The 21,694-nt window shown below is 38.8% G+C and overlaps 1 protein-coding gene across 3 annotated transcripts in view; it reads right to left on the bottom strand.

The window, feature by feature from the left end:
- Nucleotides 1-21,694, bottom strand: part of LOC109925833 (zinc finger protein GLIS3-like) — a 220,966-nt gene that overhangs the window by 93,018 nt on the left and 106,254 nt on the right. For 2 of the 3 annotated variants that reach the window (XM_048602115.1, XM_048602117.1), the window contains exon 4: nt 10,237-10,347. In XM_048602115.1, coding sequence (XP_048458072.1) covers nt 10,237-10,347 — 111 coding nt within the window. The remainder of the gene's footprint in view (nt 1-10,236; nt 10,348-21,694) is intronic. The other variant, XM_048602116.1, reaches the window with a different exon arrangement.

The following is a 21,694-nucleotide window of genomic DNA, read 5'->3' as shown; positions in this document are numbered from 1 at the left end:
TTCCTGCTCCTCTGATGCTGTTTGGCCTGCTGTGTTCATCCAGCTCTACACCTTGTTATCTCAGATTCTCCAGCATCTGCAGTTCCTACTACCTCTGTGTCAATTTCACTGCCATTTTGTTTCTTGTCCTCTTCACCTTTTCTTTTTTTTTGTAAATATTCATATTCAATCTAGTATTTTAATAAAGTAGAGATCTTTTACCCTGAAACACCTGGTGCCTGATTTATTACTCCACGTTCACTAACCTAAATCCAATGTCAGAACCAGGGACCTGGTGATTGATCCAGGCTGCCTGAGAGTTCCAGCAGGGTTACCGATTGCATAGACCAGAACTCCCTTCAAGTTTTACAAGACCTCCCTACTTTTATACTCCATTCCCTTTGAAATAAAGACCAATTTATCTTCCCTACTGCCCAGTGAACTTGGATGCTAGGTTTTTGTGCTTTATGCACTAGGAACCCAAAACCTTCTGTTCTACAGCTTTCTGCAGTATTTCTCCATTTAAATAATATTCATCGCCTCTATTCTTTACACCGAAGCACATAATCTCACATTTTCCATCTGCTAGGTTTTTAACCATTTACCTAAATTGCTGATTTCTGTAGAGTACTTGTGTAATCCTTACTACCTGCCTTTCCATCTTATTTTTGAATCATCTGCAAACCAGGCGATAGTACATTCATTTCTATCATTCATGGCATTAAGATATATTGTAAATAATGTGTCCCCAGCACTGATTCCTGTGGCACTCCACTAGCTACAGGTCAACATCTTGGTCTTGGTGACAGTGAAATTTGAGTTCCTCACACTTGTTGGACGTGAGGATGAAGGAATTGGGGATGGGGTTTTAAGAATGTGAAAAACAATAGTATAAAGAAGCTGGGAGTTATCATGTCTGCCGTTCCTGCCCTAAACAAAGGAATAGTACTTTGATAAATTGTAATTTAACAAAAGTGCACCTGGTACTTCTCAAAATAAATTCATAAAGGTTTCTCTACAACAATTTATTCACAGGTCCACAGCTTCCACGTATGCATCCGGACCATAAAAATATAATGAAATAACCATTTTCTAATACTTAACAATTTAGCAAATGTACAGAGACATTAATTTAAGCCCCTATTTCTTTTTAGGACTCATGGGGTTGAATTTGAGACTTCACAAATGAGGATAATGGGCCGGTCGCACCCAGAGTCTGATGGAAGCGAAGGATTTTCCACTCATTCTCATTAGTAATTCCATAGGAGTGTAAATCCTCCCGTGTATCTACTGCTGAGTAGAATTGCCCTCTGAGTCTGGTGGTATGTCCTTTAAAACAGCAAATTGTGGTGCTATGGTAAACATACAACCACAAATATTATTTTAGGTAGGTGCTGAGAGTTGATATCCTTTTGTCTCAAAATTGGCATGTTCCTTGAGACACCTATGTGGAATCCTTTTGAATGCACATGAAGCACAGGCCTCAAAAATGAAACAGTCTATTTTCCACTGAATTATATCATGGGCACAAGTTCCTGAGTGAACACAAATGTAACCTACCATATTTAACTCTGCCACTTCTTTGTCCCTTGGTTTCAACTTCATTTTGTTTGCTTTTGTGCACAAACACATTCTTTCCTCCTTTGTTTATTAGATACCTATTTTTAAAATTCTTGAGATGTCTTAAGTAACCATTTATTCAATAAGGTTCCTGATTTCTCTTTTTTTCACCTATTTTTCTTTGTCTTTATAATTTATCCAGTGCTTTTGTCAAATAAAGTCCTTGGTTTTTAAAAAATCTTCTGTATGTCCTAAATTCTATACTTATTTCTTTGATTTCTTGGGCCTCATTATCCATTTTTCATTTGTGTTACAGCTTCACTAACATATCCTAAAATGCTTCTCATTTCTCTACTGTCCAGTATATTTTCTTACATTCACTACTTTTCTTGAGGAAGAGGAAATGAAAATATTTCATATGATGTGAACTGTGTAATGCAGTGGGATTGTAATTTTTAATCAGTATTTGCAGTCTTTTGAACTGTCTCTTTCATTGTGTACAAATCGATCTAATGCACTTTTTCATACTGTTGCACCCAATTAATGAACCAAATATTTTCCTTTCTTTATGTTCATACTTATGTAATCAGGAAGGAATCGGGGTTTGAGATATAAAGTAAGTGAAAAATGGGGCATATAATTGCAACATTAAACTATAATTACAGATATAAAACCATTTACAATCTAACAGGAATTCAATTTATGTTTTAATTTTCTTAGTACAGCTTGTAAAAATAGTTCTAAAATTGTTTTGGCAAATTAACCAGATCAGTCAGGAAAGTCAAGGAAAAGAAAATCCAAGGAGGTTTTCAACTCAATTGAGAGGGATTTTTTTCTTGTGCTCCCACTAATGAATGAAAGAAAGCAAAAGCCAACATAATTCTTATAGACTGTGTAATTTTAATCAAGGACTTTGGCTACTGCCAAGATTGCTGGGAGAGACTCCATTTCCATAGCAATGTCCAACGTGCTCTCTTGTGCTCCCTTTCTATACAATTTACAGACACATTTTAGAATTTCCAGCAAATTGTGTCTTCACATGGGAAATCATTGGATAGCCTGTGGAAACCTCAACTGAAAGGGCAGTGTCAGTGAGTTACTATGTGGGCCTCCTAGCCAATACGCCAAAGTGATACAGGAGGAGAAACTGTATTCAGCTTTATTCTTAACTATAAGCACTATGAAGGATAAAGGAGAGTTGGAAATCTGAAGGATTCCAGATCATCAAAAATAAATGCTTCAGTTTGGTTTGTATGATTTTCTGATTGAAAGGAATGGATGCACTGAATCAGATGGAAGTTGCTGATCACTTGTGGTTTCAGGGTAATAAATGAACTTGGACAATGCTATTTTTGCGCAGCAGCCGTCTTCGTTAAATTCTAAGATTCTTGATTCTTTTAGTCTTTTAGTGTAATGTGCTCTATCAACTTAAATTGTGGCTCATTTATTCGAATGTTTCAAAAGCACACAGATCTGCCTAACAAATGACAACACGATTCTCATTTATACTGTGATATGAATAGTAGAATTCTTCCAGATTGTTCTCTTACATATCAAATCAATATAGCACTAATAATACTGGAAGCCCAACTGGAAAGGAACATCATTTATTGTTGAACACTAAAAGAGCCACTATTTGTGGCATGCATAGCCTTGTCCCAGCCCGCGGCAGACAGTCCTGCAGACCCATCCCAGGGTCTGCTTTTTTTCTGAACCTTTTGATAATCTGCAACTAGGCAGTAAAGGATATCAGTGGAGTGAAAACAGCAAAAGCTCAGTTTAGGGATGATCTCAAATCACCAACTTCTGGTAAACATCCAAACACACTAACAAATTGCACCACAGAGATGGCTAGGTAATATTTCCATTGTCTTACTGAACCTTGGAGCTCCTCTTTCATAAGACAGAGAGGGTCACCACACCTCAGGCAAGAGGAGAGGTTGAGAAGGAGAGTTCTTCATGGTAACCTCCACCAGTGTGGGAATTGAATCCATACTGTTGTTGTCACTCTGTATTGCAAACCTGCCATCCAGCCAACCGAGCTAACTGCTGAATTCCATCCAATGTTTCTGATTCGTGGCCTTTCATCAGAACAGGTCTGATAAAAGGATGTTAATCTGAAATGTTAGCCGTCTTTCTCTCCACAGATGCTGCCTGATTTGCTGAGTATTTCCAGCAGTTTTATTTCAGATTTTGAGCACCTACAGTGTTTTGTTCTGATAAACTTATTTCTCATGGTTGAAGTACTTCAGAGAAAGTTCTTTGGCAATGCATTTTTCTTTAACCCTGGATTAACCTAGTAGTTTGTAGATTTAGTTCATGAGACAAAGGATACTCTCTTAGCATTGTACAATAAGGTCCCAAAATGTAGAATCCTTTTGGCACAGTGAATAGGAACATTATTTCTGTGGTGATGAATATGGAAGATCACAAATTTACATTACAGGGGAAATGGTAGCACTGGCCTCAATTGTGCAAGGAAAAAGACGTTCCAAAGGATTCCTGTTCAATTGACACCATAGTGATCCTTGATGGAAATAGTGCACAACTAACATAGGGTGAGACAGGATCAGATGCACCTATGAAATTGCTTAAAGTTGAGTGACTCAGCAGCACTGAGAGGTGGAAATGAATAACACCGGTAGCAGAAAACGACTAGCGGAGAGTCAGCGGCCAGTGCTTGATTTGAGTAATTAACCCTCCCTAACCATCCAGGTTGACAGATGAAGAATGGGTGAGGCAACAGATGACTCTCAATCTTTATTAGCATAAATTTATGTGTTCAAGAGAGGACTAAATTAGGAAAGAAAGCTCCTTAATATGGAGCAGGATTTTGCTGCCAGATTTGGGTGGGAGCAGAGGTGGGCATTTAAGGAATGTTCAAATGCTGATAATGGGCTGCTTCTGTCGCATTGTCCTGACACACAGCCATTTTCCTGGAGTTTGAGTCAGGTGGGGAACAACACCCACCTTCAAGTAACAGGTAGTTTGTTAACTCGATCCAGCGGATAATTATCCAAAAGATAAATAATCAGGCGACCAGTAGAATTTTCCAGTTGGTCTATGGATGTTTCACGACATCAGGGTCGGGCAGATGCCTAGCACCAGTCTCCAGGAGGGAATGGTAATACTCCTGGATCATATAAAGGATCTTCTGCCAATGCCACAGCTGTTTTTCTTAGCTGGGTAAAGCAGTGATGATCAGAGGCCACTCTGTGGAAGCATTCCCTCTCCACAGTTTACAAATGCTGAGAGGCCATCTCAAGGTGGAGATGCCCTTCTTCAATTTTGTTTGCAGTAGCAGGCTGCAGTAGCCTCTTGTTATCTTTGAAAGCCTGCTTACCGTCCACAGGTAGCTTATGCATTCACTGTAGCCACTAACTGATCAATTTTGAAAAGAAATTGCTATTAGTCACTATTTCCAACATGGTCTGAGGTTGGTCCTGTATTTGATGATTGTGTATCATTAACTGAATATAAATGGAAGACATGGCAAAATTGAGCCTGGTCAGATTAGTAAAGCCTGAGTCACCATATTCTCCACCCCCAACCCACCCCCCAATATTCAGTGTCAATGTGTTTCTGACTGAGGTTCTATTAAATAGTGATATATTTAAAACAATAGCTAACTGCCAGAACCTGTGGATACTAAACTGTCACATCGTCAATTGATAGATCTAAAAGCATCACGGCTGGAATAAAGTGGAACTATGCTATAACTAATGTTTTATTTGTTTAAGAAAAAGGCATCATCAATATTGAAAATACAGAAGACAAGATAAGACAATGAACAAATTGGTGAAATAAAGAATGCCTTCTAAACACATGTAATAAGGTTTCAGAGTTCAGAACTGATGCATAGCCCATGCTTCAAAAGCCCAGATTGTCAAAGAAACAGACGATTGAGCGAGATGAAGTAAAGTTTATGGTAGGGTTGTTTGAGTATGATTTATGAAAGTGACAGGCTTAATCGGCAAATAGCATCTTATTCCATATTTTCTAATGTTGTGACTAGAACATGCTCTAATTTCTGATTTGGAATGATAAGACTCAAATTTGCAATCTTACTATTTTACTCATTTCCATATTGCATTGTTAAAAAATGAACATCAGCACCTCTTAGACAGTGTTATGTGCCTTCTCCCAGAGCACACAGTGAAGCAAACACCATTATAATCCATTTCCCTGTTTGTGTTATATATTAATGTGAATGAACATTTCTGCATAACACCTTCTCTGATGAACAAAACAAGTTGATTTGAAAAGAATCTAGAGTCAAAATATCTTCCAACAACAGCAGACTGGATAATTATCATTTAGAAATTGGATTCTTAACAACATACTGTATTATTTCATACACCAGTCTGCTAGGAGCTATGTATGCCATCTAATGAAACCCTGATCAAAGAGCCAAGTAACCATATTTGACTGGACACATAGCTGTAGTATTTAGAAGGACTGTTAACATACAGTTTCATTCAATGTATGAAAGGATGTATCTCATGCAAGTAATGGCTTGCAGTAACCTCCAACAATGTATAGAGAGTGTTTCAGTGATTTTGTGAGCTTTATAAAAGGGAAACACATGAGCTGAGTTATTTAAATTGATGAATCTGAATCTGGGTTTTTTTTAATAACAGAAAACACTTGCTAGGATTGGAGCAAAGTTGAGCTTGTTCGGCTCACTGTAGCAAATCATCTTGACATCTATCTTATAACTAGCAGAATGAATGCTCTTGGCAATACTGTGTGAAGCATGTACTTCTTAAAACAACTGTAGAGTAAGATTAAAAACAGCAGGAGGAATGAACCCAATAAAGAAGAATTATTGTAATCTTCAATTCCAGATTCAAGAATCTCTGCCAATGCACTGTCACCTTGCATAATTCAGCAAAAGTAACAACACAACATAAAACACACAGCTCACTCTAGCATCGTTGATAATTCAGTGCACACTCCATTATATCTTTTATAAAATTAGAAACATGGTATATCAGTTCTGTATTATTTAATTTATTTCAGGTATATATTATGGAAATATTCTTGCAGAATTGCAAGTGCGCAGTTTCAGAGAAAATACTTCAGTTTGAATTCCTGCTTTCCGTTAACTCATACCAGTTGAATGGTTATGCACACCAGTAAGTTCAAGTGTTTTTTTTCCCTTTTAGTTTTAATTTGTGATCCAACCTGTGTGAATGTCATCAGCATATCATAGTCAAGCCCATCTTATTCTCACCCAAACATTTACACTGTAAAACTTTCTAGTAAAGGTCTCATAATGGTGATCATACCAAAAAAGAAAACAGTGGAGATCATTCAGTCCCTCAATCCTACTTGCACAAAATAGGACTTAATTTATAAAGTTAAATTTCCCTGCCTTCTTCCACTATAATCCTATTTGTTTCCTTCTTCCCAAATATTTTTCTATTCTTTAAGTAATTCTCCAGTATCTTTCTGATAACAATCAGAAGCCCCCATTATCACTTGTCACAAAGCATTCCATATTGCAGTAACTATTTGTGAAATACATTCTTCTATTCACTCCCCCGTACATGTATTTCTTACCTTCAATTATCAATACAAATAATTACTTATATTTACTTTGTATATTCCCTTTAGCATTTCTAACATCTTTTACAAATCTTTCAAATTCCCCTTAAACTAAGAAAAGACAGACCTAATTGACTGAGCCATTCCTTACAACATAAATCCCTCATCACTGTAATCCTCCTGGTAAATCCATGCTACACTTTCTTCAGTATTATAATAAACTCTTTTAGCAATGAGTCCAATACTCCATATGGTTTCATTGATATGGACAAACAATCACGTTGCAGAAGGTAATTTCTTTGCTTATGTATTCAATCCCTTTCTATATCCACTTTTCAGGATTCATGTATCTGCACAGCATTGAAAAATGTAACATTTTAATTATACCTTCTATTATTTGCCGTTTATAAAATCCATTACCTGATCGATAAAAATATCATGGCTTATTTCTCCATACTATTCAGAGACGCTATAATCATTTAGCACCCGGTTGCCCCGCCATATGTCAACTAACAGCATACTCTGAAGTTCAAACCTCAACAGCTTATGGTCTGTAGGTTTCAGTACCATATCATGTAGCCACTAGTAACTGATCCACTTGTGCAGCTGTCTCAAATCTATTTGAATTTGTTTGACTGAGTTTAATCAATACTTATGTTATCAAAAAAATCAATACTTGTGTTGCAGAATGAAGTGCTATATCCCCAAAATCTGGCCTAGTAGATAAACAGTCTCACGTTCTGATGAGTGTCTAACAATCCTTTAAACTTGAATGTGGTCACTATGGAATGAGAGTACACTTTCATGGGATATCTTCACGAGGCAACTTATTCTACTCTAGACTGTCATCATCATTTGGCTTTGGTGGAATGCAATTATATTCTTGGGGCATTCACATTTTTCAAATGTTGAATATATTATTTAATAATACAACTGATTAAAAGATCTCCCCTCATCAGTAATATTACAGACACAATAAGGAATTGCCAGAAGACAATACATGCAAGAATACTCTCAAACCTAGGGCTCAGTGCATACCCACATTGTAGAAAGGCAAGCATTTGATGCTGGAACTCTGCACTCCAGAATGTCATGTCATGTTCAAAAACTAGTTAATAATCTACGCCAACCAAACCCATAAAATTGACAGCAGTAGGTGGAATCGGTGACTATCATGACAGGTAGTAGGTCAAGTTAGCAGTTTATGCTAGCTGAATTCGTATTATTTTAGCCCGTTTACTATCTACACAGCAGAGGCTAAATTTGCCATACTGGATGGTAGTCCATGCTAATTGAGCCATTATTTACACTCCTGGCCAGTTTTGTTTATTATTCATTCCTGTGATATAAATGGCACTGTATTGCTCATTCCTAATTACCTTTAAGAAGGTGGGGGAGATCCCATCTTGTTATAGTATCATACCCAAGGTAAACACCCTCTCAGAATTTAAAATGTCACGTCCCTTCAGGATCTTGTGTGTCTCAATAGGATTACCACTCATTCTTCTAAACCCCAACAGGCAAAGGCCTATTCCCTCTTGGCAACTGAATAGGCTTACAAGGCCATTTCAAAGGGCCTTTAAGAGACAGCCACATGGTTTTGGATCTGAATTGACATTTGGGCCAGACTGGGTCAGGATGGCAGATTTCTTTCTTTAAAGGGTGTTTGTGAACTTGATGAGGTTTTATATGACAATCTGGTAGTTACATGGTCACCATAACTGGTAGTAACATTTTATTCCAAATCTATTTGAGTAACTTAATTTAAATTCCCAACTGCTCCGCTGAGATTTGGACTCGTATTTCCAACCATTTTATCCAAGCCTCTAGTGTTACAATAATCAATATGCGGAGGTGCCAATGTTGGACTGGGGTGGACAAAGTCAGAAATCACACAACACCAGGTTATTCTCCAACAGGGTTTATTTGAAAAGAAGGAGTGAGGCTCCAAAAGCTTATGTTTTCGAATAAACCCGTTGAACCTGGTGCCGTGTGATTAATAATCAATACGCTACAATTCGCAATAACTGTCAATTACAACTGAGCTCATTCTGTGGAATGCCAGTCTACATCAATTTGACTTATATTTGTCACGTGGATGTGAGCTTTCCATCAGGTCAGCATTTATTATCAAATCCTAATTTCCCTTCCAAAGATGGTGGGCAGCTGTGTTTTTGAATTGCTGCAGTTCAGGTGGTGTAGATCTGAAAGAACGCAAGAAATAGGAGTAGACCATTTGTGGTTCCTCAAGTCTGCTCTGCCAATCAATAAGATGACAGCTGAACTTATTGTGCCCTCAATTCCGTTTTCCTGTCTATCATTTATAACCCTGGATTTCCATATCATTCGAAAATCAGCTCACTTCATCCTTGAATATATTCAATGATCCAGACTCCACTTCTCCGTGGGGTACAGAATTCCAAATAGCAACAAGCCTCAGAGGGACGATGTTTCTCCTCACCTTTGTCTTAAATGGAAGATCGCTAACTTTTAAACTGTGTCCCCTTGTTATAGTCTTGTCCCTAAGGTAAACACCCTCTCAGAATTTACCCTGTCATGTCTCTTCAGGATCTTATGTTTCATAGGATTACCATTCATTCTTCTAAACCCCAATAGGCCCAGCCTTTCCTCATAAGATAACCTCTTCCTCCCAAGAATCAGCCAAGTAAACCTTCACTGTACTTTTTTTCTAATGCAATGATATCATTTCTTAAATTTAGAGATCAAAACTGTATGCAGTACTCCAAATGAGGTCTATCTGAGGCCCTATACAGATGCAGAAACACTTCCTTACTTTTATACATGATTCCGCTGGCAAGAAACACCAACATTTCACTTGGCTTCCTGACACCGACAGTGATGTTAAGAAAGAGATACAAGATCTTGACTTTGCAACAGAGAAGAAATGGCAATATATTTCCAAGCCAGGATGGTGTTTAGCTTGGCATTCCTAACTTCTAACTTCCCATTCTTTTCAAGTGTCCCAGTGTCCAGCACACTGGGTTTACTCCTTCATCCAGCTTTCTCAATTTTAAAATATAGGTGAAAAAGGGAAAGTTAGTTACTTTAAAATAGATTAATATTTGGAAATAAGATACCATAATCATCCCAATACATGACACATTGACACATCTGATTATATCTTACCTTCTTACGCACCTGTTGCTGTTTGGCAGAGTGTGCTTTGACATGCTTCCTCAGTGAGCTTGGATCAGTGTAGCGCTTTGTGCACCCTGGGATCTGACAAGCATATGGTTTCTGTAAAGGTTTAAGAGAGGAAAAATTTTACACTTCGCAATAGCTGCTGAGTCTCATTAATACAGTTCTGTACTGACTGTGTACATGGGATACCTTCTGCTATGAGAGGATGAATTATTGCTTCCTGTGCCCAAGCACACTCAAATCAGAATACAGTTACTAAATGTAGAAATTCCTCTTTTTAAGACACTTCACTCAAATAGCTCAGTCCTGGCACTTCTTCAGTATAACGCGGTGTTAGATGATAGCCCTGCTCCTGGATTTGATTCAAAACCTGGAAATACTTTTCGCAACTGTAGCTGTTGATAATTATTACTGGTGACCAATCACGTAACTATCAGGAAGCTGCAAATATAGAACATTTGACTGCAATAACTTATCAATGATCACATTTATATCCTCCATTTTGTAAGGAGTTTTGAAGAAGGTCTTTTTTCTTCGGATAGACAAGTTACATATCTAATCAAGGATTCTTATCTGTACTTCAATGCAAGTTATTGTATCATTTGCTGCTGTGTACTTAGGTTAGTGCATAAGGGCAATCCAAAAAGTAATCTCACACTGCAGGATGGCTGGACCACTGTTGTGAATTTTTAGAAACTTATTTAGACCTTATTTCTGTCCCAGTGATACAACTCTACATTGCATTGCCATAGAGTTACATTGTCCTTGGGCAGAGCAACATGCAGCAGCTGGCAGTGCAGTTTAACCTGATACTTGCAGAACAACATTCCCAAAAGCGTAGTGAGTTTACATTTAAGGGCTTCCAGATTTAAATTCAAAGTATTGTCGTAAGGTGAAAACCGATTTAGACATATTTATAATAACATATACATATAAAACACATTTTTGTGTTCATCACATGGGCAGTAATCTGGCACAGCAGATTGTTCATTTGTCTAGCATGGTGGTCACACTGCTCATTTCAATGGAATGAAATTTGGGTGAGCTTTATAATGGGTGAGCAGTCAGCTCCGCCATATTATTGTCAGTGCAAAAATAAAATTTTACCCTATTACATTTAAGAATCATCTGTATCATCTTCTCCTGAAATCATTGAATGAGTGGTACCTGGGCTCTGCAGACAGGGATTCCTTTCCAAAAGAAGGAAAGCATAAAGAAGAGAAGGAAGAATTATAAGCTTCATGTTTATGAAGTGCAGACTTAACATCTGAATATTACAACATAAGGTGAAGCAATATCTTTGCTATCCCATGACAAATGTTTTGTAAATTCAAACAGGTTCAGCATCTGTTTTATGTTACTTAATTACAAATCCTCCAACATTCCTAACACATGTTTTATATATTACCTGTCTTGATTATGTAACTATTGTACATCCTTGCTGGCAAAACTTTCCATTCAATTTTTTCTCCAGGTTTTTTGTTGAGCATGGATCCACAGCTACTAATGCCCTAAGTGGCAATTCTTCATGTGATGCCGAGCCAGGTATAAGATGGCTAGTGGTCCATGGGAGATATTGCAGCCAATTCTTATTTTGTCCTCACTGGATATTTACATTAAAGATTTCCAACAGGAGTCAGTGGAGATTATTTTTTTCCACCCCTCTAGACAGAAAAACTAAGAACAGCAGAAGTACTATCATAGCTATTTCAAGATTAATGAATTTATGACAGATAAGAGAGGAACTGGAGCACTTGCTGGCCTATGTAACTCAGTACTACATTCTGGCAGCGGACTTATTGACTTGGACATTGGAACCACATTTTATACTCTTAACAAAACTGGGAAAGATGTAAAATACCACATTTATACGACGTACCAAACTAACATCAAATTAACAAGTGTTGCTGAACACACCTCCTCCCTGAATGTAAGTATTTACAGCAATTATTTTTCAAATGAACAGCATCAGCATTGTTGGATTTACTTAATTGCTATTCAATAGCAGCTGTTCTGCTACTTATTTTAATATCACTGTGGGTTCAGTCGAATTCTAATATATATAGCAGGTTTGGTTCAATTTTAAAAGCTAGACACAACTTGCTGGTTTCAGGCAAGAGTATGGTAGCCCATGAGAGAAGCGGGTGTTATGCCTTCTGGTTGTCTTTTGGTTCCTGGATGTTTAAAACAATCAGACCTTAAGTTTGAAAAGATGAGGGCTTTTTTAAAATTCTAATATGCCATCCTGCCTTGTACGGAAGACTGCCTAAACCAGTGCTGGGTTACACAAGAACCTGACTCTACAATGCAGCTGTGAATGTTGTCACAGGAATACTCACACGTACATTTATCTCTTGCCTAATTAGTTCCTAACTTTCTTCAGACAATATAATACATAACATCAGTCTTAATTTAAATCTAATGACCTGCTCCAGTCATTAACTTTTCTAGCCAAAAGAAGGTTATCAATTGACTTTTTTTGGAAATAAGATTAGCCCCTTTTCAAAGATCATTTTTAACATTTGAAAAATATTATTCATGTCATTGCTTAGATGGGAAGAATGTTCCTCCATCTTGTATTTGGCATTCACTGCTGTCAGTGGTGAGTTTGCAAGAGGATACGTTTATTGCTCTTGGTTTTGCAGAGTTATGCTTTCTGTTGCTAAATATTGTCACCCCAGATAATGATGTTTTTGGTGTAGTTGTTTAAAGTACTTTCTGATTTCCAGCTCACATTTAAGTTGAATATGGATTATGTTTCTTCTCATTTCCTTACTTGTTTTTTGGTCTCAACTACATCAACTTCTTAAGGTTTCAGTTGCAGCTTCAGCAACATTTTTCCTGGGCTCCAGGTTTCCATTATTGGATCCTGTATATATACGGTCCTTTCAGAAGCTCAGGTCAGGAGTTAGCATGTTTGTTGCAGTGCTTATCTCCTATTTCCTGTGCTCCAGTGAATTATTTTCTCAATTCATCCCAGTCACTTTGAGGATGCATTTCATTTGGAAGAATATTCTTTTATTTTCTTCCACTCAGCAGCTCTGCAGGTGATTTCATGTCATCCTGTAAAATTGTGGATCAGAGTGACATTAAGGCATGGTTTGGATCTTTTTGGTCTCTCAACATTTTGCAAGCATTCTTTTGAACATTAGGCCATGGCTCTCTATGAACTCATGTCCCCAAAGGTGATGATATTGAACTAATATTATTCAATAAAATTTCCTTAAATTTTTGAATGTGAACTGGATGCCATGGCCACTACATTCATCTTTCAGGAATCCCTTGCTGAACATACAGAACTCGTACTGCTGAAATGTGGCTTCCCAGTCTTTCATTTTCCAGAAACTGGGAACATTGAGGAGTGGATTACAACTATGCAATACCATTCTTCATTGTGTGAATAAATCAGCTTCCATAATATGCCATGATCTGGGTTGTACTCCATCTCCTCCATCTATTGTGTATTTCTGTACTTCTAGCATACTAGCATGTAGGCACCATGTTTTCACTGTCTTTGTAGATGCCCATCTGGTACACAGCCGATTTGTTTGAGTTTACAGTTTTCAGTTCCTATGTAGCCATCATGTATCTTCTGGAGAACTTCTTCCTGCATTATTTTGAGTATGGCTGTTCTGGATCTGGCGAGCAGAACATTATCTTCCACTGAGATGTCATCTTTGATAGATTAGTACCACTGTATTGCTGGCTATGCTTGCCATGTTTATCAAGCCACGCCTGTATTATTTGCGGAGACAGCAACATTTGTAGCTTCCCAGTTTTGCTGGCTTCATCACTAATTTGACTCAGCTTTGGTGGTGTTACATACTGCATGGTGTACCTTTACACCTAAATCTTCTATCTCATGTTTTTTTGTTGCGTCCACAGTCAAGGTATCTGCCAGAAGCATTTGTCTTTCTGACTGGTATTTTAGAGTAAAATCATAACTTTGAAGTCTCAAGAGAAACCTCTGTAGTCTTGCAGGTATTTTACACGGATTCTTCTTGTACGTCTGTTACAGTGGACAATTGTCATTCTTCACTATACATATTCTTCCATATAAACATGTATGGAAATTCTCACATTTATGCTTGACTGCCAAAAGCTCTCTTGACTAAGTTGGTATATCTGGCCTCAGCTAAGTTTAGAGCTTTGGATACGAATGCTATTGACTTTTCTTCTTGTATCAGGATTGCTGCCAGTCATTATGTGGAAACATTCATTGGTAGAGTGACAGGTTGCTTTATATTATAGTTTGACAGACTTGTCTCTTTGCATATTACCATTATGAGTTTGTTGAAATTCACGTCATGTGACTATGACCATTGATAATCTACATCTTATTTCATTAGCTCCTGCAGGTTTTCTATGCTCTTACATACCCAGTTCAAAGAAGGTCATACATTGGATTATACCAAACATACTGAAGGTTTATAATATATAATTCATTTGGGAACTTGTGTCTTAGAGTCTTACTGTCACCGTAAAACACAAATAGCAATGAAAGGAAATTTTATTGGAAAATGAAAATGCCTCTTAAAGAAAGCTTTTGTTTTTTTCCTGGCAGTGATTTGTAATTTTCCATTTTTCTTTGAGAACGCAAGTTCGAGAAAGGTAAATAGGTTTTTGGTTTCTCATTCTGTAAAAGTGACTTGTTTTTCTTAAGGGTCAGAAACTCACTTTTTAGCAGTGGGTCAAAACATCATTTCGAAGGGACCCTGTGACTGGAGCTAAATGACAAGACAAGGTACCTGGTGAGATAATTGTGAAAGTATTTACCAAGTTGAGTTTTTATAACCCAGAGAGTGATAGACAGAGAACACAGAGGCAAGAAACAGGTTCAATTCAGAAGTAAAGATCCATATAAGCTTATGTATTTGCAGCCTGAGATTAGTCAAAGCAACTGGAAAAAAGTCATTTGTTTCTTTCTTCGAGTTTGGTGAGAAAAATTAGTTAGCTTGTGTCTCTGTGTCTTGGGAACAGACAAAGAACATCACATCAGGTGAATGTGCAGAAAGTAACCAAACGAAAATGTTTGTGACTTTCAGTGGAGCAAGAAATTAAAGTGAAGAATGGAGTGATAAATCACTGTATATTGCTGGGAAAGAAAGGGTTCAACCTTTCCTTGAAGCTATTTAAGAAAGGTCTTCCAAATTGTCATTTTGAAAAATATGTTATACATGTATATATTCACACAAAATATATGGAATTTCGTTCTTTACTTTCATAAACTTAAACTTAAATTCTTTGGTAAAAGCACATTAGCAACATTTTAGGAATATTTTGAGTGACTGACCATCACGGTAATCAATTTGAAAAAAATTGAAAAATTTGGTTGATCAAGCCAAGTTTTTACTTTGTAATCTGACCTGTCCAGTGTTATCATTGGTTGTGATCATAACACAAGTAAACAACCATCTAGTGGGTACAGCAATCTAAAGAACAGACATTTGCCATTTTTACAGTGCATTTGTCTGCATTTAACTTAATCCCAGCTTTTCTAGTACACACTCATTGGCTTCATTTAGATGCATGCCTTGATCTATTTATCTGTATCATATATCTGGGTATCATCTGCTAATCCAATTACCCCTTTGCATCCCCTGCATGTCTCATCAACTTTCTACTGGAACATACTCAGGCTGACTGTAAGGACAAAACAGGGATGCAGAAATTCGTACCATCCAACAAATTTGTTGATTATTGTCAACAGTGAATCAAATCTAGTTCTACACTGGAGTAGCCATTTCTGGCCTTGAGCTTTAAAACGTTTGCCCCTGCCAGTGCTGGTGTGATCTCTTCCAGTGTTGGAATGGGACACTGGTCGCTCTTTATAATTTGACTATGATCTTTGCATTTCAGGCAAATTCATGCTGTCCTTTTGGTTTAGACAATAAGACGGTAAAAAATAAGAACAAGAATAAGCTGTTCAGTCACTTGAGCCTGCTCCACCAATAGGATCATGGCTGATCCAACATTCCTCACATCCACTTTCCTCCCCTTTTCCTGTCATATTTGATTTCCTAGCTGATCAAGAATCTACCTATCTAAGCCTTAAATATACTCAAGGACTCTGTCTTCACCACCACCAACAAACACCCCCCTTCCCCCCACCCCCTCCACAACTCTCTGTGGCAAAGAGTTCCAAAGACACTCAACCTTCTGACAGAAGAGCTTCCTTCCTCCTCATCTCAGTTTTAAATTCGTGTCCCTTTATTCTGAGACTATGCCTTCTGGTCCTAGACTTTCCAATCAAGGGAAATGTCTCAGCATTTACCCTGTCAAACCTCTTTAGAATCCTATACGTTTCAATGAGATCACCTCTCATTCTTCTAAACTCCAGTGAGTAGAGTCCCAACCTGTTTAGCCTTTACTCATAAGACAATCGTTCCATACCAGTAATCATCCAAGTGAACCTCCTCTGAACTGTTTGCAATGAAAATGATATATTTCCTTAAATAAGGGGAATAGACTTCAGCTGACAAAGGACCAGTGCTCCAAAAGTTTGTGGTTTCAAATAAACCTGTTGGACTATAACCTGGAGTCGTGTGACTTCTGACTTTGTTCACTCTTATCGAGACTTCCTCAAAAAACTCTAATAAATTAGTCAGACACAATTTCCCTTTCATGAAGCCATGCTGACTTTGCTTGATTAGATTATAATTTTCCAAATATTCTGTTAATACCTCCTTAATAATTGATTCCAATTCTTTTACAGAAAAGATATTTGGTTAATCTGCCTACAGTTACCCACTTTTTGCCTCCCTTCCTTTTTGAATAGGGGTGTCACATGAGCAGTTTTCCAATTCCCTGGTACTTCTCCAGAATTCAAGGATTTTTGAAAAATTACAACCCATACATCATATCTATTTCTGTAGCTACCTCTTTTAGGATCCTAGGACACAAGCCATCAAGGTCAGGGTACTTATCTGCCTTCAGCCCCTTTAGTTTGTCTAATACTACTTCTTTGGTGATGGTACTCAATTCATCCCCTTATTCTTTAGTAAGAATGGGATATCTGAAGCATTTTCCATGTAAAGACTGATATAAAATATCTGTTTAACTCCACTGCATTCGAGGATGTCACAATGGCTCAGTGGTTAGCACTGCTGCCTCATATTATCAGAGACCCTGGCTCGATTCCATCTTGGCTGACTGTGTGGAGTTTGTACATTCTCCCTATGTCTGTGTGGGTTTCCTCCCAAAGTCCAAAGGTGTGCAGGCTGCATGGATTGGCCGTGCTAAATTGTCCATAGTGTCCAGGGATGTGTAGACTAGGTGGATTAGCCTTGGAAAATACAGGGTTACAGGGGTAGGGTCTAGTGGGATATCCTTTCGAGGGATTGGTGTGGACTCAAAGGGCTGAATGGCTTGCTTCCACACTGTAGGTATTCTATAAAACCATCTTCCCAGATTATACCAAGAACTGCAGATGCTGGAGTCAGAGTCAACACAGTGTGCTGAAGCAGGGTCCCAAGACGAAACGTTGACATTCTTACTCCTCTGATGCTGCCTGACCTGTGTTCCTCCAGCTCCACACTGTGTTGACTCCATCTCCCCAGATTCATTTTCTAAGGGGCTTATGTTCACTTTGACCTCTCCCTTCTGTTTATATAAAGAAGTTCTTATTGTCAAATTTTATATTCCTTGCTAATTTACTCTCAGATTTTATCTACTCTATCTTTATTATCTTTTTAGTCCTCCTTTTGCTGGATTCTGAATTTATCACAGTTTTCATTATGTGCTTTTTCATTTAGCTTAATACTCTCCTTAATTTTCTTGGTTAGACATGGTTGGTTTATCCTCTCAGAATCTTTCTTCCTTACTGGGATGTATTTTTTGCCGAGAGTCATGAATCACTTCTGCCACTGCTTGCTTACTGTCATTCCTGCTAATTTATCCACCCAGTTCACTTTAGCTAACTTTATCCTCATTTCATTGTAATTCTCTTTATTTAAGTTAAACACAGTTGTTTCTAACCCAAGTTTCTTTTAAATTCTATCATGTTGTGATCACTACTTCCTAAGGGATCTTTTATTTGGAGGTTATTTATTAGACTTGCCTCATTTCCCATTACGAGATCCAAGAAAGCCTGCTCCCCGGTTGATTCCATGACATTTTGTTCTAGGAAACTATTCTTGATGCAGTCATGAATTTGTTGTCATAGCTACGCTTTCCAATTTGATTAACCTGATCAACATGAAGGTTAACACAACTCATAATTATTGCTCTTTTTACATGCTCCTATTATTAGTTGATTGATAGCCTTTCCCACAAGAGTGGCCACTGTTTGGGGGTCTGTACACACTTTTACCAAAGTCTTCTTTCACTTTACCTTCATCCATATAGACTCTACATCATCTGAGCCTAGGTCATCTCTCACATTTGTCCTCATTTCAGTTCTTATTAACAGTGCTACCCCATTATCTTTTCTATCCCTGTTGTCTCTCTGAAAGGTCAAATGTCTCTGAATGTTAAGTTCCCAGTTTGGATTTCATTGTAACCATGTTTCCGTAGTGGCTAGGAGATCATATTCATTTACCTCAATTTGGTTTCTTTCTAACTACAATGGAATTTAACGAACCTGTGGTGTCTGTGATTACTTTGTTTTCTTCCAATTCTTGGTGCTTTCTTTCAAGTGTTCCTTTAGTTCTTTCAGTACTTTATGTGGAGGCTGAATCACTAGTTTCATTGCTGGGTCAACGGTGATGTGTACTCGAAATCTTCAAAGCAGTCAAGAATTCAAGGTGCATTTGCACCAGACCTTCTTTGCTTGGAGGATGCTTTTCCGTGGATGTTATGTGTTCAACCCTTAATGTCAATTACTTTGTTTCACGGGAGTGAACTGATTTACTGGGAAAATCTGCAACTCTGTGCAATCCCTCAACCCCAGAATAGCAGGATCGTCTGATTCAGTGATTGAAAACATAGTTAACATCTTTTCCTTTGTGTCCCTCTGATTTTGGTTGGTCCTAGCTGTCAGATCGCAGTTCCCTGTATCCTGTCAGCATGACGTTGGTTTGGTTTCAGAACACCTTTCTTTGGATCCCCAATTTTCTTCTAAACTTTCAGGAAAGATCCTATGCTATAGCTTGAGAGGCATGATGTAACTCTGTGCATCAGTATCAATCCTCAGCTTCAGAGTTATTGTCATGGGCTCATTTATCAGCCTCTTTCTTAACTGAATGGTTGTGTGAATTGCTTTTCTCAGGAAAATGTTGCATCCAGACATTTCATGATGTTGTATGCTTCTTATGCCTATTGAGTTCTCAAACTCGCCAGTATGTATGGGTTAACAAGGTGTAGAGCTGGATGAACACAGCAAGAAACACAGAAATTATTTCAGAACCCCCTTGCCCTCCCCCATTTCTGAAGAAGGGTCTAGGCCCGAAACGTCAGCCTTCCTGCTCCTCTGATGCTGCTTGGCCTGCTGTCTTCATCCAGCTCTATACCTTGTTATCTCAGATTCTCCAGCATCTGCAGTTCCTACTATCTCTGAAGCATGTATGGGTGTTTTGGTTTCTCTTCTTACCCATTCACCCTATTGGTTTGACTTTGGCAGCTTGTTTATCACCTTCTTCATATACCCTGCATACCTTTTCCCAGTGATTAGTCTTTACACAAGCTTTGCAGATGGTTCCATATATGGCCATTTCCTTCTGTCCCAGAATTTGTGATGGTCAACTATATCTCCTGGATATCTTTCTCTCTGTTTGCTGTACATTGTATGCTGCTGTTTCACTGCATTAAGCTTGCTGCCTTTCTCTTGGTTTAACTGAAGTGTTAGCCATTGTGGTAGTCATTGACTTCATTTATCTGCTCATGGCTTCAAGTGGCTCTGATACTGTGACCTTGTACTTTCCAGTTAGCTCTTTCTATATTTCAGGGTGCGCAGAATCCCAAATTACTTGATCTAATAGTCTTTTACCTGTGTCCTTAAACCTAAGTTTTCTGACGACATTTTTCAATCTTGTTGTAAAGTCGGTAAGTTTGCTCAACTCCTGTCTGAAGCCTTAAAATTTGTAGTGGTGGATTCAATGATTTGATATTGGCTAGAAATGGGTGTTAAATCATTCAAAACATTTTGTATAGATTTCTGTCGCCACCTTCAGTAAGCTCCCAGCTGTTGAATAAACTTAATCCTTCATCTCCTGCCCAAAGACGGATATAGCTGACCCTCTCATCATTATTAGTGCCTTTTTGGAAACTACAGAATGAAGGTCTGCACTTTTGTTTAAACTTTTTAAATGTCTCCAGACATCATTAACTTTGCAATTCATTGTGGGCAGCAGCTGTGCATTTATTTCTGTGCAAGTCAAAATTCTGTTTTTGTTTTCGCATGATGTACTCAGTTTTTCTTTATCTCTCTTTCTGGAACTTACTTGGATCAATTTTGCTGGGATGGGGGTTACACAGGAAAATCACAACTGGATCAGATCTTGTCACCAAAGATACAATGGCATCGATGCTGAGCACAAATTCCATTCCCACTTGGAGCATTGTTGGGTAGCATAGCCATTAGTGGCAGAAGATTGAGACAACAAGGTGCAGGGCTGGATGAACACAGCAGGCCAAGCAGCATCATAGGAGCAGAGAGGCTGACGTTTCGGGCCTAGACCCTTCATCAGAAAAGGGGGAGGGGAAGGGGGTTTTGAAATAAATAGGGAGAGAGTGGGAGGCGGATAGAAGAGGGATAGAGGAGAGGATAGGTGGAGAGGAAACAAACAGGTCGAAGAGGCGGGGATGGGGCCAGGAAAGGTGAGTGTAGGTAGGGAGTTAGGAAGGGGATAGGTCAGTCCAGGGAGGAAGGACAGGTCAAGGGGGCGGGATGAGGTTGGTCGGTAGGAGATGGAGGTGCGGCTTGAGGTGGGAGGAGGGGATAGGTGGGAGGAAGAACAGGTTAGGGAGGCAGGGACGAGTTGGACTGGTTTTGGGATGCGGTGGGGGGAGGGGAGATTTTGAAACTTGTGAAATCCACATTGATACCATTGGGCTGCAGGGTTCCCAAGCGGAATATGAGTTGCTGTTCCTGCAACCTTCGGGTGGCATCGTTGTGGCACTGCAGGAGGCCCAGGATGGACATGTCGTCTGAGGAATGGGAGGGGGAGTTGAAATGGTTCGCGACTGGGAGGTGCAGTTGTTTGTTGCGAACCGAGCGTAGGTGTTCTGCAAAGCGGTCCCCGAGTCTCCGCTTGGTTTCCCCGATGTAGAGGAAGCCACACCGGGTACAGCGGATGCAGTATACCACATTGGCAGATGTGCAGGTGAACATCTGCTTGATGTGGAAAGTCTTCTTGGGGCCTGGGATGGGGGTGAGGGAGGAGGTATGGGGGCAGGTGTAGCACTTCCTGCGGTTGCAGGGAAAAGTGCCGGGTGTGGTGGAGCTGGAGGGGAGTGTGGAGCGGACAAGGGAGTCACGGAGAGAGTTGTCCCTCCGGAAAGCAGA

Source organism: Rhincodon typus, chromosome 10 (assembly GCF_021869965.1).
Source record: "Rhincodon typus isolate 14 chromosome 10, sRhiTyp1.1, whole genome shotgun sequence".
In the NCBI taxonomy this organism is placed as follows: domain Eukaryota; kingdom Metazoa; phylum Chordata; class Chondrichthyes; order Orectolobiformes; family Rhincodontidae; genus Rhincodon; species Rhincodon typus.
Note: the sequence above shows the minus strand (reverse complement) of the source record. Positions and strands in the feature narration are given on the sequence as shown.